Below are 12277 nucleotides of genomic sequence, written 5' to 3' on the forward strand. Positions count from 1 at the left end.
ATCCACACTATACACTTAAAGCATATTCCATGTACAAACTACAGCTCCCAGTATTCCCAGTTGTTGTTGCTGTTTGGGGGGAAGCCACTTGCTTTAAATGTGTGTTGAATAGCCTTGGAATGTATGGTGCGGATCTGCCCACAGAAAAGTACGTAGTTTATTGGGGGGGGGGGGGGGAATCCTAGCCTGACTTTCACCCTGCCATGAAGTTTTCTATGTACAGGATTTGATATTCATTCATTCATTCATTCATTCATTCATTTATAAAGGGTAATTCCATTCTTTCACAGGTAGAAATTGTAGCGGTCTAGTTCAGGAACTTTTTAATCTTACTATAAACTACCGTATTTTTTGCACCATAACACTCACTTTTTTCCTCCTAGAAAGTAAGGGGAAATATCTGTGCGTGTTATGGAGCGAATGCCTGCAGGTGGCGGGGGCGGATCTGCTGCAGTCGTGAGCAGAGGATCCATGGTTTCCCTTCCTTCCCTCCTCCGTGGTTACAAAGCATGGATCCACATGGATCCTCAGGAATTTTGCATTGGGCTACTCCAAACTCACTGTCAGATCACATGTCTGTGGCCACAGCATGATCCACAAAAATCATATATCCACTATTTCGTTTAGAATATTTTTTTTCTTGTTTTCCTTCTCTAAAAACTACGTGCGTATTATGGTCTGGTGCGTGTTATAGAGCGAAAAATACGGTAGTTTTTCAAAACTGCCTCTAAATTCTGGTTCCACAGGGAGCTCAAAGAGATATGGATTGTTTTCCCCACTTTCATTTTATCTTCACAACATCCATGTGAGATAGGTCACCCAGCAAATTCCATGGCTGAGTAGAGAATTAAAACCTGAGTCACGTGGCTCCAGTCTTTACTTTCTGACAGTGACCCCATACTGGCCTCCCACACTGTTAAAGAACATAAATCTGTGTTCTTAAATAATTGGAGGGAGTTCTTAAGTCTTTGAGATGTAGGTATGAGGTATGAATGGTCATAGTGCTGTGCGATAAGTATAGTACAATATATGTGCATTACCAGTATTAATTATTATTTTTTTAAATATATACATATACCATTTTCAGCCATTAAGATGGATTTAAGGGTAGAACACTAGAAATCTAATGCCGTGAAACAGAATATCTTTCAATCAAACAATAAAAATTAGGCTGTTTATGTTATTTTGTATAACGTACTAAAATGTGGAAATGTACTGTTATGCTATAAACTGTAAGGAATGGGATGGTGGTTTTATAAAGAAATGGAGGGGAACAGCACACACCTGCTGTTTGCACTTAATGTATTTGCAGCAGGAAACCTTGGTGGAACCGTGACGTGCCTCTGGCAAATGTAAGGAATTGCAAATAGAAGGAATCTAACGGACTGGCAAATGTAATAGAAGGAATCTAAGAAATAAGGCAAATGTACTAGAAGGAATCTGGGACGCGGGTGGCGCTGTGGGTAAATCCTCAGCTCCTAGGGCTTGCCGATCGCATGGTCGGCGGTTCGAATCCCCACGGCGGGGTGAGCTCCTGTCTGCGTTCCCAGCTCTTGCCCACCTAGCAGTTTGAAAGCACCCTTAAGTGCAAGTAGATAAATAGGTACCGCTTTCTAGCGGGAAGGTAAACGTCATTCCGTGCGCTGCACTGGTGCTGGCTTGCCAGAGCAGCTTCGTCACGCTGGCCACGTGACCCGGAAGTGTCTCTGGACAGCGCTGGCCCCCGGCCTCTTAAGTGAGATGGGCGCACAACCCTAGAGTCAGACACGACTGGCCCGTACGGGCAGGGGTACCTTTACCTTTACCTTTAATAGAAGGAATCTAAGGGACATGGGTGGCACTATGGGTTAAACCACAGAACCTAGGACTTGCCGATCAGAAGGTCAGCAGTTCGAATCCCCGCAACGGGATTGCTCGGTCCCTGCTCCTGCCAACCAAGCAGTTCGAAAGCACGTCAAAGTGCAAGTAGATAAATAGGTACCGCTCCGGCGGGAAGGTAAACGGCGTTTCTGTGTGCTGCTCTGGTTCGCCAGAAGCAGCTTAGTCATGCTGGCCACATGGCCCGGAAGCTGTACGCCAGCTCCCTTGGCCAATAAAGCGAGATGAGCGCTGCAACCCCAGAGTCGGCCACGACTGGACCTAATGGTCAGGGGTCCCTTTACCTTTACCTAAGGAACAGAGGAGGTTGCTTTATACTAAGTCAAGACCCTTCCTCCATCTAGCTCAGTAATACACTGACTGACAGTGGCTATCCCAGATTTTACACAGAGGGTCTTTCTCCCAGCCCCACCAGGAAATGCCCAGGATTGAACCCAATATTTTCTGCATGCAAAGCATGTTCTGTACCATTGAGCTACAGCTGCAAGCCTCTTCCTTTTTCACTGGGCTAGACTCCTTATCGCTTTGCCTTTGCTGCCAGTCCAGTTTTTCAGGAAAGCGTAGGCAATCTTGCATTTCCTAAGGGATATCTCATGGTGGAATTTTCTTAAGTGAATTTGCAGTGTTAGAAAAGTGAGCCATCTCCTTGGCACACAGAGATAAAGGCAGCTGCTCCTACCTTTGCTCCTTTGCATGTTTATTGGACGCAGTAATTTCCCCCCTTTGCTTCTCCCGTTTGTACAGACAGCGCATTGAATGAAATGCTACGTTTGACAGCAGCTCCTTTCATCACCAGAGAGGTCCTTCAAGACATGCTCCTGAGACTGGCAGACGGCAGAGAGTACAGCCTGAGAAAAGGAGATAGGCTTTGCCTCTTTCCATTTATAAGCCCTCAAATGGACCCTGAAATTTATGAGGAGCCAGAGGTAAAGCTGCACTGTTCTGAATCATGTTCCTCCTGACAGTTTCCTCCACAGATTCCTTTTACTGCGTGGCTTATTTAAACCCTCTGGGTTGAGTATTGTGACAATGCCATGCTCAGCATCTTTAAGACCACAAGAAGATCCTGCTGGCTCTGGCCAATGGCCCATCTAATCCATCAAACCTCTTCTTACACTGGCTCACCAGTTGCCTGTGGGAAGCCAGGACCCGAGCACAGCATCACCCTCGCCACTGGTGATTCCCAGTAACTGGTATTCAGAGGCACACTGCCTCCAATGATGATGAAGGTAGAACAGAAACTTCATGGCTAGTCACCACTGAAAGCCTTAACATCCATGATTCTGCCTAATCCTCTTTCAAAGCCATCCAATATGGTGGTCTTCATTCTATCTTGAGGGAGTGAAAGGCACAGTTTAGCTGCCTACTGTGTGAACAAGGGAATCTATCAGCTTTCTTGGATGAACCCCAAGATCTGGCATTATGACAGAGGGAGGAAATATTTTCTCTCTCTACTTTCCCCATGCCTTGCATAGTTTTGACCACCTGCATCACGTCTCCTCTTAATTGCCTTTTCTCTAAACTAAAAAGTCCCGAATGCTGCAACCTTGCAATCCTTCCTCAGCGGGGGATTGCTCCATCTCCTTGTTTACTCTCATTTCTCTTGCAGCCTGACATGGGCATAAAACCCATGCCAACATGTCGAAACAACACAATATTGACAGAGTCACAATCCCATGCCTAAAAACAACCTAGCTTTCTGGGGAGGATTGCACGTGTTTCAGGATTCTTAACGCCATGCTAGCGTACAAACTGGTACTGCTACCAGTTTCTCGATGATTTCCATTTTCTTCTAAAAGAAACAAGTTTTAGCCCTTAAAGCTAGAGAGATAGGTTTGAAAGCGCTTGTTGACATCTCAAAGGGGAGGGAGGTACAATTTCCAGTGATCAGGAAAGGCAGTTTGGATGCTCAGCAGACTTTTTGCCCCACCAAAGACTAGCTGAACCAGAAGTAATGCTGCACCCTGCACCTAATGACCTTAAGCCATTAGGTGGGTAGGCCAACTAAGGCCCGGGGGCTGCATCCAGCCCAATGGCCTTCTCAATCCAGCCCACAGACGGTTCGGGAATCAACATGTTTTTCCATGAGTAGAATGTGTGCTTTTATTTAAGATGCATCTCTGGGTTATTTGTGGGGCATAGGAATTCGTTCATTTTTTCCCTTCAAAATATAGTCCGGCCCCCCACAAGGTCTGAGGGACAGTGGACCGGCCCCCAGCTGAAAAAGTTTGCTGACCTCTGCAGCTTAAGTCATGTTTGCTTATGGAATTCACTTCAACAGGACGTGGAGATTGCCACCAATTTCGGTTATTTTAAAAGGCAACTGGGGGGAAAGGGAGGCAAATTGATGGAAGATCATGCTACCAGTGGATGCCTCTGAATATCAGTTGCTGGGGAACAACAAGAGGAGAATTACCCTCATGTCCTTCTTGAGGGTTTCCCAGGGCATCTAGCTGGCCGTTATAAGGAAAATGGATGCTAGACTACAAGGGTCTTGGATATGATCTAGCAGGGCACTTCTTATGTCCTTAAGCACATTCTATATGAAATGTGTTGCTTGACAGGAGTGCCAAGGCAGACATGGAAAAACAGACTGTCCTTTTGCAATTCATCATTTGGACATACTGATCTCACTTATCTCCCAGCCTGCCATGTGAAATAGTGGAGAGCAACAGAGAGGGGGCAAAAGTCCTCATGGTTTGTGGATGTCGCATACACTGTATTAGTTTGGCTGGAAATGGCGAAATCCTCCATCCGTAAGTGCCTGAGCTGTTACTGTCAACACTGATCTGGCTCACCTGTTCCACCCTTGGTAGAGCTCCCGGAATTACTCTTGCGATAGAAATCTTAATGGATCTACACAGCCATTGCAAGTTGGATATTCAATATGCCAACAAGCCATGATTTCTTGTATCCAAATCACAAAGAGCTTCTGGTTCACATAAACATATGGACACCCCGTGGTTTTCCTACACCTGATTATTCTGTCTTTGGTGACTGGCTGCTGAATGGGTGAATTGATTTGATTGGGGGAAAAGATGGCGTTGGGTGATGACAGAATTTCCATCTGTGATGTTAGAGCCGAAGTGGCTCATTCGCACACGCAGCATCTGTTGGTTTTACAGTCACCTGTGAACCTGCTCAGGTAATACGTGTCCCTCAAAAATTGGCTCTCAGGACCAATTCCAGGAGTAAAAATAATAACTCTCTGGATGTAAAAATAGAATGATGTAATCCAGGAGTTCCCAAACTGTTGTTCCTGGACCACCAGTGGTCTACAAGATGGCATATCTGAATTATATATTCATACCAATTTTAATTGTATTTTTATTGCTTATTTTACAATTACGCTGGCTGCAACAGGTAGAAAAATCATTAATGGTCTGCGAAGACCATCAGTAATTTTCAAATGGTCAGTGGGGTGGGGGGCAAAGTTCAGGAACCACTGATGTAAAGAATGCTAAGTGCAGACCAGAATTGATAAGTGGAATTCCTTTTTGACTGTTGCTGTGACAACCTAAGGCACTTCTTTAATATATCAATGAGTTTCTCCTTCTCTGTCTTCCTACCTCCCTCACACCAGCACCACGTTAATTTTCTCTTTGTTAACAAAGAATCAAACTGGGATTGCTTCCTCTTATGAACAGCCTCCCAGGGACCATTATGGCAGAAACGATGCTGATATTATTGTAACTCAAGTCTCATTAAATTATTGTTTGTAAGGTTGCACGAGGCTCACCTGCCTCTCAATTAGCAAGTAAATTCCTGTGTTCTATTTCAGGATCCAAAAACAAAAACAAAAAACCCAACAGCATGTTTTAAAGTATTTCTCAAAATGCTCATCAATGCCTTACATGACAGATTTAATTTGGAGCAAGCAGAGACGCTCTGAGTAAGCTTAGAAAAAAGTAAGGTTGTTAACCTTAATTGCAATTAAATGTTCCACTTTTGCCACATTAAGCTTCCAGGCATCTATGATGTGAGAGCAAACATCTTTCAGCTCCCTAGGCACTTCCATCCCCTGCTAAAGGATCCAGATGTGAATTCTGTAGAGGAGAAGGAAATGGTCCTAAATGCCTAAAGCAATGCCAAAGTGGTGCTGTAGCCATGAGACAGGAGACTGGTGCTGTGGGCTGACTGGAAGGGTGTAGAGGAGGTTCTGGCTTTGAATTGTTGTTCCATTTTCCCCATTCCACTCCCAAGGACAGCCAAAGAGACTTAGACTGAGCATCAATACATCCAACAGCCAATTCTAAATGCTCTTCCTCCTTTGTCATAGAATGGGCCTCAGGCAGACAACTGGCTAGAAGAAAGCAATGCATCAAAGATGCATTTACTTCCATCTGCCCCAAGGAAACCCCCATTAATTTTAACAGAGTTTGTGGAGGAGAGCTTACTGAGGATTTTCCCCTGTGTTGCCACTCTAAGTTTCCTCTTGTATCTTGTGACTGAAAAGGGTGCAACAGGAGTAGCCAATATGATATTTTCCAGATGTTGCTGGACATCAGCCCCAGCCAGCAAGGGATTATGGGAGTTGTAGTCCAATGACATCTGAAGAACACCACATAGGCTATCTCTAGTCTACAAACCAAGGATGGTCATGTAAACAATTGCCTTGTCACAGGAACTTTTATTCTTTTATTATTGTTGCTATATATCTGTACCTATACCTATCTCTATCTCTATCTCTATCATCTCTATCTATATCTCTTCCAGACAGATTCCTGCCCATGACTCAAAATCCTTGCGCTCTGCATTTTTGATGTTTCCTACAAGAAACATTTCCTCACTTTGAACCTCTTCTTTTTTTCAGAAATTCAGATATGACCGATTCCTTAATTCGGACGGCACAGAAAAAACAGATTTCTATAAAGGAGGGAAAAGCCTCAAGTATTACTCCATGCCATGGGGAGCAGGAATAAATGTCTGTATCGGAAAGTTCCTTGCAGTCAATAGCATCAAACAGTGAGTGAATTTTTCATGCTGATATAATGACCGCCTCTCGCAATAATTTCGATCGTAAGAAGCTAGCGGTGGCTTGTAACAAAAAATGACAGGATGGCGTTTACTCAGAAGTAAGTCCCAAAGTGGTTGATAGGGATTACTCCCTAGTAAGTCACATTGCAGCCAAGCACTGGCCATGATGGCTGGGGACCAGTGAGAGTTAGAGTCCATCAACATCTGAAGAACCACAGGTTCCATATCCCTGGTCTGTCTGAAACGCTGGAAAGTTAGTTGGTGTAGACTTGCCTGGTCCTTGACCTGGTGCCCCCAAGTTGGACTACAAGTTCCATCATTGCTGGCAATTGGTTATGCTGGCTGGGGCTGATGGAGACTGGGGCCCAACATTTGGAGGGCTCCAGGTTGGTGAAGGCTGGTGTAGACAGTATTGAGATGGACCAATATGGCAGCTTCCTATCTCATACAGGATTCCCAGTCACATGGAAGGAGCCCTGTGCATGTAGGCATATTGCAGGGAGATACGCAACCAACACATGGGGGGGGGGCAGAGCCTGCTCCCAGCCGTCCTCCCAGCCATATGCATAGTTCAGAGGAACAACTTACATTGTTATTAATTCAATTTATGAGCTGCTTGACACATAAGGACTCTCCAAGTGACTTACCGAATTTCAAAAGCATAAAGCATGGCATGAAATCAGGAAAAAACTAACAACGTATTGCAATAAAAGCGGTACAATAGCCTATAAAATAAACCCAATAAAATAGCAGCGAAAACGTTCCATCAATATAGAGAAAAGCCATCGGAGTTCTGTCAGGCACAGAAGACAAACTTCCCACTCCTTTGCTGTCCTGCATTTCCAATCAGATACTTAAAGCATGCTTAATTTTTTTTTTTCCTGAGTTAGCAGGTTGACACCTGCAACTGTCTAGCCCAGGGGTTGTCAGCCTGGTCCCTACCGCCCACTAGTGGGCGTTTCAGGATTCTAAGTGGGAGGTAGGGGGTTCTAAGGCACAAGCTGAATCGTCTTTCCATTGAGCACTGGTGGGCAGTAAGGAAATTTTGCCATCAAAAAAGATGCATTAGGTATAAAAAGGTTGACTACCCCTGATCTAGGCAAATGGCTGTGTGTACAGTGCGTGTACAGTGCTACTCAGTAACCTGTGGGGCTGGCTCCAGCTTGAATATACTTGGTATAGCTCCTCCTCCTGCCCAGGTGGACCCCTCTGGCAGGTGTGTCTAGTGATATTGCTCCTACATTGGTGCCAGGTACCTGATATTTCTCACCTTGATTCCAAGCTAGCACTGCTCAAGGGGCATTGTGGGAAATTTAAATGGAAGCTGCCTGGTCATCCAGCACTGCACAGTTGCAGGGGGTGCAGAGGTTCCAGGGAGTTCAAGGCAGTGATCAAATGTGATGTGCCACCTTTCAGCTCATGGCCACAATGCTGCACAGTTAAAAGGTAAAGGTAAAGGTAAAGGGACCCCTGACCATTAGGTCCAGTCATGGATGACTCTGGGGTTGCGGCGCTCATCTCGCTTTATTGGCCAAGGGAGCCGGTGTACAGCTTCTGGGTCATGTGGCCAGCATGACTAAGCCGCTTCTGGCAAACCAGAGCAGCGCACGGAAACACCGTTTACCTTCCCGCCAGAGCGGTACCTATTTATCTACTTGCACTTTGACGTGCTTTCAAACTGCTAGGCTGGCAGGAGCAGGAACCGAGCAACAGGAGCTCACACCATTGCGTGGATTTGAACCGCCGACCTTCTGATCGGCAAGCCCTAGGCTCAGTGGTTTAGACCACAGTGTGCACAAATTGATAGAAAGCAATGTAAGACCTACATTGGCTCCCAGTACATTTCTGAACACAATTCAAAGTGTTGGTGCTGACCTTTAAAGTCCTAAACAGCCTCGGCCCAGTATACCTGAAGGAGCATCTCCACCCCCATCGTTCAGCCCGGACACTGAGGTCCAGCTCCAAAGGCCTTCTGGCAGTTCCCTCACTGCGAAAAGTGAAGTTACAGGGAACCAGGCAGAGGGCCTTCTTGGTAGTGGCGCCTGCCCTGTGGAACACCCTCCCATCAGATGTCAAGGAAATAAACAACTATCTGACTTTTAGAAGACATCTGAAGGCAGCCCTGTTTAGGGAAGCTTTTAATGAGTGGCTGAGGAAATGCAGCCAGTTGGGCGGGGTATAAATAATATATCGTTGTTGTTGTTGCTGTTGTTGTTGTTGTTGTTATTGTTGTTGTTGTTGTTAATTCTGTGAGCCTTCTATTTGCTACAATCTCAGTGCTTCCAGACTGTCAGTATTTTGCAGTAGGGATTCAAGCACATCCCAGGAGATGCAGGTTTACACAGTTAAAGTTGCCCTAGTGCCACAAATCCGCTTTAAAAAAAGAATCAGTGTGGAAAGTGACAGGGAATTGCACTGAAAAGTATGGGATGGGCATGTTATTAGCAGGAAGATGTATGAACACCCTGAAGGCAAATCTGGATGAATGCAGGTTCAATGCTCATTATCAGCGCTCATTATCTCAAATAAGAATGAATGCTCAATAAAGACTGGATATGATTTAACTTCCTCTTAAGCTTTGGTGCAAATCAGGATGAATGCTCAACTAATATGTCATTTGGAGGAGCCCTAGGTGTGACCAGATGCCGCCCCCATCTGTCTTGAATAATTTAAAATGAGCAGGTCACAAGATTTTCAAGTTTATCTAAACCATCCATTTATTTTTCCACAGAAAGAAATGTTAGGTAGCATTGCTAAGCCATTGAAGGCGGCAGCTTTGATTCCATTAAAAGAAAATCATACAAGCTTATCACACTGTTTTATGCACACTTAGCTATGGTTTTCCCAGTAGTGATGTATGGAAGTGAGAGCTGGACCATAAAGAAGGCTGGTCGCCGAAGAATTGATGCTTTTGAATTATGGTTCTGGAGGGGACTCTTGAGAGTCCCATGGACTGCAAGAAGATCAAACCTCTCAGTTTTTAAGGAAATCAGCCCTAAGTGCTCACTGGAAGGACAGATCGTGAAGCTGAGGCTCCAATACTTTGGCCACCTCATGAGAAGAGAAGATTCCCTGGAAAAGACCCTGATGTTGGGAAAGATGGAGGGCACAAGGAGAAGGGGACGACAGAGGACGAGATGGTTGGACAGTGTTTTCAAAGCTACCAGCATGAGTCTGACCAAACTGCGGGAGGCAGTGGACGACAGGAGTGCCTGGCGTGCTCTGGTCCATGGGGTCACGAAGAGTCAGACACGACTAAACGACTAAACAACAATCTGGGAGTGAGGCCCATTGAACACAGGGGAAGCTATTTCTGAGTAGACATTCCTACAAGATTAATTTGTATGGCTGCAGCCTTTGCACACTTATTCAGGAGTAAGCTCCTCTAGACTATACTCTTAAATTGTAGTTTCAATTACAGTTAATAGCTACTGGATAAAACAGAACTTTCTTCATGCTGTATGTATACAGAAATCTGTTCATCTTACAAAATTGGAATTGTTGGAATGCTCTGTTTAAAGTATTGCTCTCCTGGTTTATATTCATACTACCTATTTTACAGAGTACAGAGCCAAGATCTTGGAGGCCACTACTTCCATCTTTCTCTCCCTCCCTACCCAAGAGGCTTCTTGGCGTGGTGGGTGGCAGCTGGGGGATAGATTGATCTTGCCAGAGGTCTAACTGATAGCTCACCAAATGCTTTTGTAAGGATGCATGAAATCAGGCCCAGGGCCACATGTCGTCACATCCCTGTCTTTGGCCCTACTGACCAGGTTATTTTTCTCATTTCAGGTGTGTTTTCCTCCTCTTAAGCTATTTTGATTTGGAGCTGAAAGATCCCAAAGCAGCAATCCCAGCCTTCGACAAGGAAAGATATGGCTTTGGAATGTTGCAGCCAGAGAAAGATGTCATCATTCGATATAAACTGAAAGCTCAGTAAAATTGTATATTTCTTCCCCTTATTGTCAAGCTCCTCTGGATATCTCTTCATGTTCTACAAGAAAACAGCTGCTCACTGGTTTCAGTTGAAATTTATTTTGACATGACATGGGTTGCTAAGGTATATTTATATGTTATAGCTACAAAGAGGGCATAATAAATTGTTCTCTGTGGCATCTGCAAGCTGTTCATTTGCAAAAGCTCACCGGATGGCTATTGGGGCCCCTTCAGACAGGTGTTTTCTGCAACATGTCATTGACTCAATAACAATGGTGAGCTTATACCGGACCAATCCATACATCATTCTCCTTTCTTATTTTGTGATGCTGCCCCAATTCCATCTGGGGGCGCACTCTTAAACTACGGTATACTGCAACAAAAGTGGAACATTTAAAAAACCCCAACAACCTTGACAGCATTTAAGGTATAAAAAGTTACAGGATTTCATCAGGAAACTACAGGGCTTGTACCTATTACAAGCAAAGCAGTATGTTTCCCCAAAACATTTCCATGCGCAAACTATCAAAAGTGGGAGCATGTATAACTGCCCCGATACCATCACCACGGATGCATGACAACAAAAGAATGTCTGGAGGAGTTTCACCACACCATTGCAGGCCAATATGTTGTATATATATTAAAAAACTGGTGGAAAATTGCAGATGCCATGTGGAACCTTTTGAAGTGACTCCCATGTGACAGGCACAAGAAGACCATCGGCCCCACTTTGATCCACAAATAGTGGGTCATAGAATCATAGAATTGCAGAATTGTGAGGGACCCAACTGGTCCATCACCCTGGAATGTAGTGGATCAAACCTGCAACCTTGGCATTATCAGCAGTATGCTCTAACCAACTGAGGTAGTGGCTGAAAAAATGTTTGACACAAATTTGTCAGGTTGACCTTTACTTCTTAGGTTAGTGATTTATGCTTTAGGGCTTTTCCAGGACTCAGGTGTCTGGAGATTGCAGAAGAGTGATCCAGACAGCAGACCAAGAAACTGCCAAAGCTAACCTGAATGAAACAGGCTGAGTGTGAGTCACTCAGCAATTATTTTCCAAATCCCTATATATTTTTTGGGGGGGATCTCTTCCCCTCACTTCCTGGTCTTGTTTTGCCCACCTTTTGTTTTATCACCAAGGCTGCATCTACACAGCTATTAAAAAAACGCTCTGAAAAAAGCCGTTTTAAAACTCACAGTGGAAAATTTCACAGACTTCCGATTTCAGCTTCACACCACCATCTGGTGTCACAATGTTATAAGGCATTGATAATGTTCTATTTTTAGTAATGTAGATGAGTCCTAAAAGCTTGCAAGCCTCTGTATAATTACTTTAGAGTAAGTCTCATTGAGCTGGGTGGGACTTACTTCCAGGAAAACATGGAAAGAAACCCAGTCATGCTATGGATCACACAACCTTATGAGGATGTAAGTTCTATTGAACTCAATGGAACTTTATTCTGAGTTGACATGCATTGGA

The 12277-nt window shown here is 44.5% G+C and overlaps 1 protein-coding gene across 1 annotated transcript in view; it reads left to right on the forward strand.

Annotated features, from left to right (window-relative positions):
* PTGIS (prostaglandin I2 synthase) overlaps positions 1-10970 on the forward strand; it is a 52952-nt gene extending 41982 nt beyond the window's left edge. Inside the window, exons 8-10 of the mRNA XM_083446972.1 lie at positions 2623-2804; positions 6692-6843; positions 10648-10970. Coding sequence (XP_083303098.1) covers positions 2623-2804; positions 6692-6843; positions 10648-10795 — 482 coding nt within the window. The 3' untranslated portion in view covers positions 10796-10970. The remainder of the gene's footprint in view (positions 1-2622; positions 2805-6691; positions 6844-10647) is intronic.
* Positions 10971-12277: the final 1307 nt, after the last annotated feature.

Source organism: Podarcis tiliguerta (genome assembly GCF_965153285.1).
Source record: "Podarcis tiliguerta genome assembly, chromosome: 6".
NCBI lineage: Eukaryota > Metazoa > Chordata > Lepidosauria > Squamata > Lacertidae > Podarcis > Podarcis tiliguerta.